Source organism: Pristiophorus japonicus, chromosome 9, assembly GCF_044704955.1.
Source record: "Pristiophorus japonicus isolate sPriJap1 chromosome 9, sPriJap1.hap1, whole genome shotgun sequence".
NCBI lineage: Eukaryota > Metazoa > Chordata > Chondrichthyes > Pristiophoridae > Pristiophorus > Pristiophorus japonicus.
In genome coordinates this window covers 199,774,412-199,787,010 of record NC_091985.1, presented here as the reverse complement: position 1 = coordinate 199,787,010, position 12,599 = coordinate 199,774,412, and the positions used below count along the sequence as shown (strand labels likewise).

At 45.2% G+C, this 12,599-nt stretch overlaps 1 protein-coding gene across 6 annotated transcripts in view; it reads left to right on the top strand.

The window, feature by feature from the left end:
• LOC139273395 (NACHT, LRR and PYD domains-containing protein 3-like) overlaps window positions 1-12,599 on the top strand; it is a 103,133-nt gene that overhangs the window by 45,622 nt on the left and 44,912 nt on the right. For all 6 annotated transcript variants that reach the window (XR_011595098.1, XM_070890264.1, XM_070890260.1 and 3 more), the window contains 4 exons: window positions 2,403-2,504; window positions 8,033-8,199; window positions 11,950-12,121; window positions 12,221-12,286. Coding sequence is in view for 5 of the 6 variants with exons in the window: in XM_070890264.1 (XP_070746365.1) it covers window positions 2,420-2,504; window positions 8,033-8,199; window positions 11,950-12,121; window positions 12,221-12,286 (490 nt within the window). In the remaining variant the exon portion in view is untranslated. The remainder of the gene's footprint in view (window positions 1-2,402; window positions 2,505-8,032; window positions 8,200-11,949; window positions 12,122-12,220; window positions 12,287-12,599) is intronic.

Here is a 12,599-nt window from a genome sequence, read left to right as displayed (position 1 = left end):
TGACTCTGGATCAGTTCCTATGGAGTGGAGGGTAGCCAATGTTACCCCACTTTTTAAAAAAGGAGGGAGAGAGAAAACAGGGAATTACAGACCGGTCAGCCTGACATCGGTAGTGGGTAAAATGATGGAATCAATTATTAAGGATGTCATTGCAGTGCATTTGGAAAGAGGTAATATGATAGGTCCAAGTCAGTATGGATTTGTGAAAGGGAAATCATGCTTGACAAATCTTCTGGAATTTTTTGAGGATGTTTCCAGTAGAGTGGACAAGGGAGAACCAGTTGATGTGGTATATTTGGACTTTCAGAAGGCTTTCGACAAGGTCCCACACAAGAGATTAATGTGCAAAGTTAAAGCACATGGGATTGGGGGTAGTGTGCTGACATGGATTGAGAACTGGTTGTCAGACAGGAAGCAAAGAGTAGGAGTAAATGGGGACTTTTCAGAATGGCAGGCAGTGACTAGTGGGGTACCGCAAGGTTCTGTGCTGGGGCCCCAGCTGTTTACACTGTACATTAATGATTTAGACGAGGGGATTAAATGTAGTATCTCCAAATTTGCGGATGACATAAGTTGGGTGGCAGTGTGAGCTGCAAGGAGGATTCTATGAGGCTGCAGAGCGACTTGGATAGGTTAGGTGAGTGGGCAAATGCATGGCAGATGAAGTATAATGTGGATAAATGTGAGGTTATCCACTTTGGTGGTAAAAACAGAGAGACAGACTATTATCTGAATGGTGACAGATTAGGAAAAGGGCAGGTGCAAAGAGACCTGGGTGTCATGGTACATCAGTCATTGAAGGTTGGCATGCAGGTACAGCAGGCGGTTAAGAAAGCAAATGGCATGTTGGCCTTCATAGCGAGGGGATTTGAGTACAAGGGCAGGGAGGTGTTGCTACAATTGTACAGGGCCTTGGTGAGGCCACACCTGGAGTATTGTGTACAGTTTTGGTCTCCTAACCTGAGGAAGGACATTCTTGCTATTGAGGGAGTGCAGCGAAGGTTCACCAGACTGATTCCCGTGATGGTGGGACTGACCTGTCAAGAAAGACTGGATCAACTGGGCTTGTATTCACTGGAGTTCAGAAGAATGAGAGGGGACCTCATAGAAACGTTTAAAATTCTGACGGGGTTAGACAGGTTAGATGCAGGAAGAATGTTCCCAATGTTGGGGAAGTCCAGAACCAGGGGACACAGTCTAAGGATAAGGGGGAAGCCATTTAGGACCGAGATGAGGAGGAATTTCTTCACCCAGAGAGTGGTGAACCTGTGGAATTCTCTACCACAGAAAGTTGTTGAGGCCAATTCACTAAATATATTCAAAAAGGAGTTAGATGAAGTCCTTACTACTAGGGGAATCAAGGGGTATGGTGAGAAAGCAGGAATGGGGTACTGAAGTTGCATGTTCAGCCATGAACTCATTGAATGGCGGTGCAGGCTAGAAGGGCCGAATGGCCTACTCCTGCACCTATTTTCTATGTTTCTATGTTTCTATGTAACTCGTGGCATATTATACATCATAACATTATACATTAGCGTTGGTGGTAACTCGTGGAATATTATACATCATAACATTATACGTTCGTGGAATAGCGATAAATGACATAACCACCTACAGTGCTCATTATTCAGGTGCTGACACCATGAGAATCCTGGTAAATATATTCAAATAGAAGCACCAAACAGGACACATCTCCATGAACATACGCACAATGTCACTGCTCATACAGAGCAGAGGAATCATGCTCAGCTATGTGGATAGATATCGTATTATCAACTATTGGATTGGATAAGTAGCAAAGAGAAAGAAAATGCAGGGCTACGGAGAAAGGGCAAGGGAGTGAGACCAGTTGAATTGATCTTGTAGAGGGCCAGCACTGGCACGATGGTTCGAATAGCCTCATTCTGTGCTGTAACCATTCTATGATTCTATGTATTCATAAATTACCATAATTGAATATCAAAATAAAAATCTGTGAATAAAAATAATACAATGCTGCCAAACTGTAAAACCGAATGAAGGATCATTTAATACATCAATGATTACCCGCTCCATATATCCCTGCAGAATGTTCTCCACCTCAGGAATAAGGCTGGTTTGGGCCTGCATTGTGTGAGTAAGTCTCACCAATGGGCGCTCCCAGTGCGGATTCTCGACCGACGGGAGCCCGTCTGGAACTGGGTTGTGGAGATTAGCAGGACTCACTGGATCTCACTGGGCAGCTGTCTGTGTCACACCTGATGTGGAGAATTGATCGTAACACTCGGGAAATGCTCGATCCCAGAGCTAACCGCTGTTGTACTGATGGGGGAGGAGGGATTGATATTATGTTTAACAAGGCAACGTTCTCCTTCTCATTTTAATATTTCTGCCTAACCCTCCTATTAATATATTTATTACAGAGCATCAGAGACTGGGAATGTCTGGTCCCCCCACCCCCATGGCTGAAGGTCCCAACAGGGGAGAAGATCCAACATCTTCAGCAAGAATGAGAATGGACTCTGGTATGTTCACAAAATACTTTAAGGTATAAGTTCTGTCCTGACGAAGGGACCAGATCTCGTGCAAGAACCTAGCTCTCACAGGAAGAGGGAATGGGACAGGGGCTGAGTAGAAAGAGGGAGGTGAGTGACCATCTAGAGGGGCATCGCGGTCACAGGTGGAGGGAGCCCCTGAGTACTGCAACTGTCCAATAGATTCCTGCTATTGGGCACTGTGAGGTGGTTAGAGACAGTGACTCAGAGGATGGTCTTCCTGAGCAACAGGGTGACACCAAGGAGCAGGAGGCGACCCAGAGTGGGCACAGGGGTGGGAGACAGGAATAGGAGAGCGATAGTGGTGGGAGATTGTATAGTCAGTGGAATAGACAGACTCTTGGGCCCTGAGCAGGTCACGAATGGTAAGTTGCCTCCTTGATGCCAGAAGGAAGAGCATCCTGTAGCTAATGGAACCATCTCGGGGAAGGAAAAGAGAACAGAAATTAGTCATGATCGAAACCAGAAACACCAGTAGAAATAAGTTTATAGAGGGAATATTATGACTAGCCACAAGATGAAAAATCAAGGGCTCAAGGGTGTGATCTCCGGGTTGTTATGCACTGAACTGCTGGAGAAGGGAAATACGACGCAGGAAGATGTAAGGCTGCAGGGCTGGAGCAGGAGGGAAAGGTTCACGTACTTGGGGCACTAGTGAGTTCATTAAAAAGGAAGGGAAGGTCACGATCTGAACCGACAAATAAATGGTGCTGCAGAACAGATGAGTCGAGCAATGAGGGGGTATCAGCTGATGTGACTGGAGGTTGAGAAATACCTGGGACTAGAATTCAAGAAACTTGGAGCAGAAGTAGGAATCATCAAGGCAGTCCCTCGGAATCGAGGAAGACTTGCTTTCACTCTTAAAATGAGTTGTTAGGTGACTGAGCAGTCCAATACCAGAGCCAGTCCCTGTCACAGGTGGGACAGATAGCCGTTGAGTGTAAGGGAGGGTGGGACAGATTTGCTGCATGCTCTTTCCGCTGCCTGCGCTTGATTTCTGCACGCTCTCGGCGATGAGACTCGAGGTGCTCAGCGCCCTCCTGGATGCACTTCCTCCACTCGGGGCATTTTTTCGCCAGGGACTCCCAGGTGTCGGTGGGGATGTTGCACTTTATCAGTGAGGCTTTGAGGGTGTCCCTTGTCGCGTTTCCTCTGCCCACCTTTGGATCATTTGCCGTGAAGGAGTTCCGAGTAGAGCGCTTGCTTTGGGGGTCGAGTCTGGCATGCGGACAATGTGGCCTGCCCAGCGGAGCTGATCAAGTGTGGTCAGTGCTTCAATGCTGGGGATGTTGGCCTGGTCGGGACGTTAATGCTGGTGTGTCTGTCCTGCCAGGCAATTTGTAGGATTTTGCGGAGACATCGTTGATGGTATTTCTCCAGCGACTTGGTGTCTACTGTACATGGTCCATGTCTCTCAGCCATACAGGAGGGTGGGTATTACTACAGCCCTATAGACCATGAGCTAAGTGGCAGATTTGAGGGCCTGGTCTTCAAACACTCTCTTCCTCAGGCGGCCGAAGGCTGCACTGGTGCACTGGAGGCGGTGTTGAATCTCGTCATCAATGTCTGCCTTGTTGATAATAAGCTCCCGAGGTATGGGAAATGGTCCACGTTGTCCAGGGCCGCGCCGTGGATCTTGATGACTGGGGGGGGAGTGCTGTGCGGTGAGGACAGGCTGGTGGAGGACCTTTGTCTTACGCATTTTTAGCGCAAGGCCCATGCTTTTATATGCCTCAGTAAATATGTCGACTATGTCCTGGAGTTCAGCCTCTGTATGTGCGCAGACGCAGGCGTCGTCCGCGTACTGTAGCTCAACCGCAGAGGTTAGGGTGGTCTTGGACCTGGCCTGGAGACGGCGAAGGTTGGACATTAATGATTTAGATGAAGGAATAGAGTATAATATCTCCCAAGTTTGCGGATGACACTAAGTTGGGTGGCGGTGTGAGCTGTGAGGAGGACGCTAATAGGCTGCAGGGTGACTTGGACAGGTGAGGTGAGTGGGCAAATGCATGGCAGATGCAGTATAATGTGGATAAATGTGAGGTTATACATTTTGGGGGCAAAAACACGAAGGCAGAATATTATCTGAATGGCGGCAGATTAGGAAAAGGGGAGGTGCAACGAGACCTGGGTGTCATGGTTCACTGAAAGTGGGCATGCAGGTACAGCAGGCGATGAAGAAGGCAAAGGGTATGTTGGCCTTCATAGCTAGGGAGTTGAGTGTAGGAGCAGGGAAGTCTTACTGCAATTGTACAGGGCCTTGGTGAGGCCTCATCTGGAATATTGTGTTCAGTTTTGGTCTCCTAATCTGTTGAAGGACATTCTTGCTATTGAGGGAGTACAGCGAAGGTTCACCAGACTGATTCCAGGGATGGCTGGACTGTCATATGAGGAGAGACTGGATCAAGTGGGCCTTTATTCACTGGAGTTTAGAAAGATGAGAGGGGATCTCATAGAAACGTATAAGATTCTGACGGGACTGGGCAGGTTAGATGCGAGAAGAATGTTCCCGATGTTGGGGAAGTCCAGAACCAGGGGTCATAGTCTTAGGATAAGGGGTAGGTCATTTAGGACTGAGATGAGGAGAAACTTCTTCACTCAGAGAGTTGTTAACCTGTGGAATTCCCTGTTGCAGAGAGTTGTTGATGCCAGTTCATTGGATATATTCAAGAGGGAGTTAGATATGGCCCTTACAGCTAAAGGGATCAAGGGGTATGGAGAGAAAGCAGGAAAGGGGTACTGAGGGAATGATCAGCCATGATCATATTGAATGGTGGTGCAGGCGCGAAGGGCCGAAAGGCCTACTCCTGCACCTATTTTCTATGTTTCTATGAATAGGTTCCCATTGGTTCTGTAGTTTAGTTCCACTGCAGCGGGGAGCTTGTTGACTGTGAGGTGGAGCATGGCAGCGAGGAAGATTGAGAAGAGGGTTGGGGCGATGACACAGCCCTGTTTGACCTCGGTCCGGATGTGGATTGGGTTTGTAATGGATCCGTTGGTAAGGATCACGGCCTGCATGTCGTCGTGGAGCAGGTGGAGGATATTGACGAGCAGGGAATAGTGAAAAGTTACCAGGAGGAAATAAGGAAGGACATTTTGAAGTAGTGAGAGACGAAGTCACTTTCTATTAAAGCAAAAGAAAAGAAAAGTAAATGTTTCAACCTTCCAAAAATTGGAGTTCGGATTGAGTGTTCTGGAAGTAGTACAGAATTACCGGAGGTGACATGAGGACACATTGCATTACACAGCGAGTTGTTGTGATCTGGAATGCACTGCCTGTGCGGGTTGTGGGAGCAGATTCAATAGTAATTTTCGAAAAGGGAATTGGGACAATACTTAATAGGAGAAAAATGACACGGCTATGGGGAAAGAGCGGGGGAGTGGATCTATCTGGAGAGCTCAATCAAAGAGCTAGCATAGGCACGATGGCTGAATGGCCGCTGTTTGTGTGGTTTCATTATATGATTCTATGTGAATCCACAAATCATTCCCAACACATTTGGAAAGTCAGAAGCATGAGAGGTGTGATATAGTGTCGACAAGACAGAGCCTGGGTTTTTACAGGACTCAAAGCGAGACGTTGCTGGTTACAACATTTTCAGGCGAGAGAAATATAGTTGTGGGCGCCCATTTTAATAAAGGATTCTAGGACAGCGCGAGTAAAGCAACAAGAAAAGTTGCATTTAATGCACTTAACGTAGTAAAACTTCCAAGGGCACTTCACAGGAGCGTTATCAAATAATATTTGATACCAAGCCACAAAGAGAGATATTAGGGCAGGTGACCAAAAGCTTGCTCAATGGAATAGAGTGCCAAAAAGGAGGAAAGAGAGGTGGAGAGGTTTAGCAAAGTTGTGCCAGGGATTTATGAAAACAGATTTTATATGAATGCAGTTCATTAATAGGAAGATAAATAACACAATTCTCGGTGGGTTTTGCAGGTCAGTAAGCAGTGGAGGTGAGATATTGGAGAAACCTAGTTGTTGAGGATGAAGTTTTTGGGAGGTAAAAAAATATTCTCTTTTTGGTTTCTAAAAATGTTGCTATATTGAGGAGGATGTGGGATCAGAGTTAGAGATAACTGTAGAGAGGGATTTGGATATGATCAAAATATCCGAGGTGGATAAGTCACTGCGCCCAGTGACTTCCTTTAACTGCCTGGGATGAGTCATCAGAGAGGAAATAGATTCACAGAAATTTACAACACGGAAGGAGGCCATTTCGGCCCATCGTGTCTGTGTTGGCCGATCAAGAGTATCCAGCCGAATCCCACTTTCCAGCTCTTGGTCCGTAGCCCTGTAGGTTACTGTAAGTGCATATCCAAGTATTTTTAAAATGTGGTGAGGGTTTCTGCCTCTACCACCCTTTCACGCAGTGAGTTCCAGACCACCACCATCGTCTGGGTGAAGACATTTCCCCTCGTCTCTCCTCCATATTTCCCCTGGTTGTTGACCCCGCTGCCAAGGGAAACAGGTCCTTCCTATCCACTCTATCCAGGCCCCTTTTAATTTTATACACCTCAATCAGGTCGGCCCTCAGCCTCCTCTGTTCCAAACAAAACAAACCCGGCCTCTCCAATCTTTCCTCATAGTCAAAATTCTCCAGTCCAGGTAACATTCTTGTAAATCTCCTCTGCACCCTTTCCACATAATTTCCTGTAATGTGGTGATCGGAACTGCACGCAGTACTCCAGCTGCGGCCTAACCAGTGCTTTATACATTTCAAGCACAGCTTCCTTGCTCTTGTATTCCATGCCTTCTTAACCACCTTATCGATCTGGTCTGCTACCTTCAGGGATCTGTGGACCAGGAGGGACTCTGACCACAATTTTTCAATCATCATTTATATCAAAATTATACAGGTGGATTGAAGGAGCCCAAGCAATCTCTCTGTTAAAATAGGAAGAGGGGATCAATCAGGTAACTGGAGACCGCTTAGTCTACATTATTTATGGGCAACCTCCACAAAACATTAATTCCAGGTCGAAGTAGTGAATATTGAGAGGTAGGGGGGATGTTGAGGGGATGGTGGAATGGATTAGCTGTAAACAAGTTGCATTTGACAAATTTGATACAGCTTTGTTTGAGACAAGACTATGTGGTTCGATGGCATGTAGCGCATGCGGCTATATGGGTTTTAAGAAGGTATTTGATAATGTGGCTCATCGAAGGCTTCAGCCGTTTGTTATAAGATGAAGTGTATCACCTTGTAGCATCTTGAGGAGAATGATTCCTCCCAGAGGTTGGTGGGGGACTGAAACTCACTGCCTGAAATGTAGAGGCAGAAACACTCTTAGCATTTTAAAAATAAGTACTTAGATGTGCACTTGAAGTGCCGTAAACTGCAAAGTCCAAGAGGCGCAAAGTGGGATTAGGCTGGACTGCTCCTTTTCGGACGACACAGAAACAATGGGCCGAATGTCTTCCTTCTGTACCGTAAAATTCTGATTCTTCTATGAAAGTGGATAATGTGTTTTGTTTTCTCCATTTGTGTTCACAGATCCAAACTCTGCAATCGCTGAGTTCTTGACAAATTACAACGATTACCAGCTGTTCCAGTTGACGAAATTCTACCGGGACAGACTGGAACAGGCGATGGAAGGAGGGGTGGACGGAGTCAGCTCGTTGTTAACATACGAGTGGCATTTCAGTGGACAAGAACAACGGGTGAGTGGGAGGGGCACAATGAGTTTGGATTATTACAGAACTGGCAGGGTATCAGATCTTACAATCAGATAAAGTTACAGAAGAGAAATAGGCCAAATAGGAAATAAATGGATAAAACTGCACATATTGAAAATCTGAAACGATGATCATGCCCAGCGGATCCGTCAGCGGCTGTACAAAGGACAGGGGAACGGTTCGGGTACAACTTTTGTGTGGACTGAAATCAAAGGGAAACATTTCTAGTGGGACTGGGAAAAGGAGAGACCAGAGTCAACAGACAGAGTTAGAGGGAAGGTCAGGAGTTGAGTGACCTGGAAACTACTAAAATAAATTAAGGATTTAACATGACAAAAATCATCTATGGAGTAAACAAGAGGCATTTCACGAACAGAATTAAAATGTATGAGACCCAAACAGGGAAACTGACCCAATAATTGAAAATTGAAAACTTGGTGCTGTGCAAGATTTATTGTCTCACCCGTACATCACCAGAGGTCAATTCTAAATTCCGCGCAGGCACCATGCGGGCAGTGAAGTGTCAGTCCCTGGGAGAGCACTTCAGTAAATTACGTCAAGCAGTCTGTAATGTTCTGTTAGTTACCTTTAGTGTATTGGAACTAAATGAGTATGAATATCGGGCAGGGTGTGCAATGGATGGTCGATCAGTTACCAATTGCACAAGTTGCCAATCGAAGCAACCAAGTGCCCTTCCAAAGTGTTTACTACCCACTGCCGTTAATATTCCAACTGGTCCAACCCCGACCTGCTCACTACTCATTGCCGTTAATATCCCACCTAGTCTATTCCCCAGTCTTCTGCTCTCTGCCCATTACCGTTCATATCCCACCGAGTCTCATCCCAACCTCCGTCTCTCTGCCCATTCATCATCATCATCATCATAGGCAGTCCCTCGGAGTCGACAATGACTTGCTTCCACATGAGTAGTAGTGAGGTTGGGGACAGCATCAAACAAGAAATTCGGGATGCATGCAATAAAGGTACAGCAGTTATCATGGGTGACTTTAATCTACATATTGATTGGGCGAACCAAACTGGTGGTAGTGCGGTGGAGGAGGATTCCCTGTAGTGTATTAGGGATGGTTTTCTCGACTGATATGTCGAGGAACCAACTAAGGAGCTGGCCATCCTAGACTGGGTGTTGTGTAATGAGAAAGGACTAATTAGCAATCTTGTTGTGCGAGGCCCTTTGGGGAAGAGTGACCATAACATGGTAGAATTCTTTATTAAGATGGAGAGTGACACAGTTAATTCAGAAACTAGGGTCCTGAACTTAAGGAAAGGTAACTTCGATGGTTTGAGGCGTGAATTGGCTAGAATAGACTGGCAAATGATACTTAAATGGTTGACGGTGGATAGGCAATGGTAAACATTTAAAGATCATATGGATGAACTTCAGTAATTGTACATCCCTGTCTGGGGTAAAAATAAAATGGGGAAGGTGGTTCAGCCATGGCTAACAAGGGAAATTAAGGATAGTGTTAAAGCCAAGGAAGAGGCATATAAATTGGCCAGAAAAAGCAACAAACCTGAGGACAGGGAGAAATTTAGAATTCGGCAGAGGAGGACAAAGTGTTTAATTAAGAGGGGGAAAATAGAGTACGAGAAGAAAACTGACTGCAAAAGCTTCTATAGATATGTGAAGAGAAAAAGATTAGTGAAGACAAACCTGGGTCCCTTGGAGTTGGATTCAGGTGAATTTATAATGGGGAACAAAGAAATGGCAGACCAATTGAACAAATACTTTGGTTCTGTCTTCACGAAGGAAGACACAAATAACCTTCCGGAAGTACTAGGGGACCGAGGGTCGAGTGTGAAAGAGAAACTGAGGGAAATCCTTATTAGGCGGAAAATTGTGCTGGGGAAATTGATGGGATTGAAGGCCGATAAATCCCCAGGGCCTAATAGTACTTGAGGAAGTGGCCCAAGAAATAGTGGATGCATTGGTGGTCATTTTCCAACATTCTATAGACTCTGAATCAGTTCCTATGGATTGGAGGCTAGCTAATGTAACCCCACTTTTTAAAAAAGGAGGGAGAGAGAAAACGGGGAATTATAGACCAGTTAGCATGACATCGGTAATGGGGAAAATGTTGGAATCAATTATTAAAGATGTAATAACAGCGCATTTGGAAAGCAGTGACAGGATCGGTCCAAGTTAGCATGGATTTATGAAAGGGAAATCATGCTTGACAAATCTTTTAGAATTTTTTGAGGATGTAGAAGGATGAGAGGGGATCTCATAGAAACGTATAAGATTCTGACGGGACTGGACAGGTTAGATGCGGGAAGAATGTTCCCGATGTTGGGGAAGTCCAGAACCAGGGGTGACAGTCTAAGGATAAGGGGTAAGCCATTTAGGACCGAGATGAGGAGAAACTTCTTCACCCAGAGAGTGGTGAACGTATGGAATTCTCCACCACAGAAAGTTGTTGAGGCCAGTTCATTAGATATATTTAAAAGGGAGTTAGATGTGGCCCTTACGGCTAAAGGGATCAAGGGGTATGGCGAGAAAGCAGGAATGGGGTACTGAGGTTGCCTTGATCATATTGAATGGTGGTGCAGGCTCGAAGGGCTGAATGGCCTACTCGTGCACCTATTTGCTATGTTTCTATATTACTCTCAGTGCTTCCACTAAGTGGTGTTCAACATGAAGGAGTACTGACTGACCTGCTGAGGGAGGGCGGTGGGCAGTAATCAGCAGGACGTTTCTTTTTCCTGACCCCACCTTTTTATTTCCAAATATTTAAAATTGAAATTTGAATTAATATTCACAAACCACCAATAACTCTGGTCACTGGATATCTCGTCCAGTGACATAACCAGCGCATTAACCCACTCGACGTCCGTTGTCTGATTGCGATTCTGTGACGAGCCTTTTGATGTTTTTCTGCCTTAAAGGCGCTATATAAACGTCAACTGTTGCTGGAAGTCCTGACTACGTGAGCCCCATTGGTGGACATGTGCTCCCGGTGACCGAGGTTTCAGACTGGCAGTTCGTGCAAAACATTGGGTGTCAAACATTTCAATTACTGAGGGGGGAAAAGTGATTTGTTTGGATTTTTCATCATTGTTATTGTTGGTTGATTCTCCTAACTGATAAATCAACAATGGTTGTTCCAATTAGTCGTTGGTAATTTCTCAGACAGTTTTCTAGCTGCTTACCTCACTTCAGAATCATCCCTTCCTGGCCCTGTGAGTTCTGATTCGTAGCTGTTTTATTTCTCAGTAAATCACAAAGTGTGACAGCAGGAAGTAACAGTGAGAAACCAGTGAGTCAGGAATCTGGTGTCATGTTGGACACTGAGGGACGGAGAAAACTAATCACGTTAAAAGTACAGCGGATTCTCAGTAATCCTTCACACTCTGACATCAGTGTTTCTGATTTCTATTTTAGTTCCATCACATTTATTTCTCGTTAGTGGCTGAATCAAGATATTTACAGAATAGTCAGCCCATGTTCAGAATGGATCAGTACCTGACCCAGTGATTACTTTGTGTTCAAAACAACTGGGAGATCCCATCACTGAGCAGATCCTTTCCTTCTCATTCTCAGTGTTTGACTTTCATCATCATCTTCATAGGCTGTCCCTCGGAATCGAGGAAGACTTGCTTCCACTCCGGAAGTGAGTTCTTTGGTGGCTGAACGGTCCAATACGAGAGCCACAGACTCTGTCACATGTGTTTGTCTTTCACTCCGCTCCTCAATATATTCATTATTATTCATTACAGAAAGTCACTGAGCTCGTGGAGAAGGGAAACTGGGCGGACAGTTCCAAACTTCTCCTCAATCTGGTGATGGAGAAAGGCTCTGAGGCCCGAAGGGTGATGTGGAAATCCTTTGTGAATATGCGCCATGGGGTACCAAAGCTGGACAAAATACTGAAAGAAATACAGGAACTTGGTACGGTAAAATCACCCACTGAATTCAGATTGAAATACTGCAGATTTTACTATAATATTACACAGATCTGACTTCATGAAAGTTAATTGATTTCAACAGGTTCTGATCCATCTGATTACATGAACATCGCACGAGGTATTTCTGAAGTACCCAGTCACCTGGAAGGTAAGTGATGAAATGAAGATTTCAAACCGTATATTTCACTTCTGAGAATCAGAATGTTTGACTGTTCCGTTTGTTTAGAGATTGTCAGAATCTGGGAATCAGGAGTTCAAAGGGTTCAGTAAACAGGATTGAACTTTCCTTATTAAACCTCAAAAGTTCTGCGTAGATGCAATTTACAATTAACTCAGATTTTTGAATTATTTGTAATTTTGCAAGTGGTGTCTGCTCCAGTTAATCTAGTTGCACATCGTCTACATTTAGCTGGATCCTGATACACTGTGAAACCCCATACACACCTGGCAGGATCCTGATA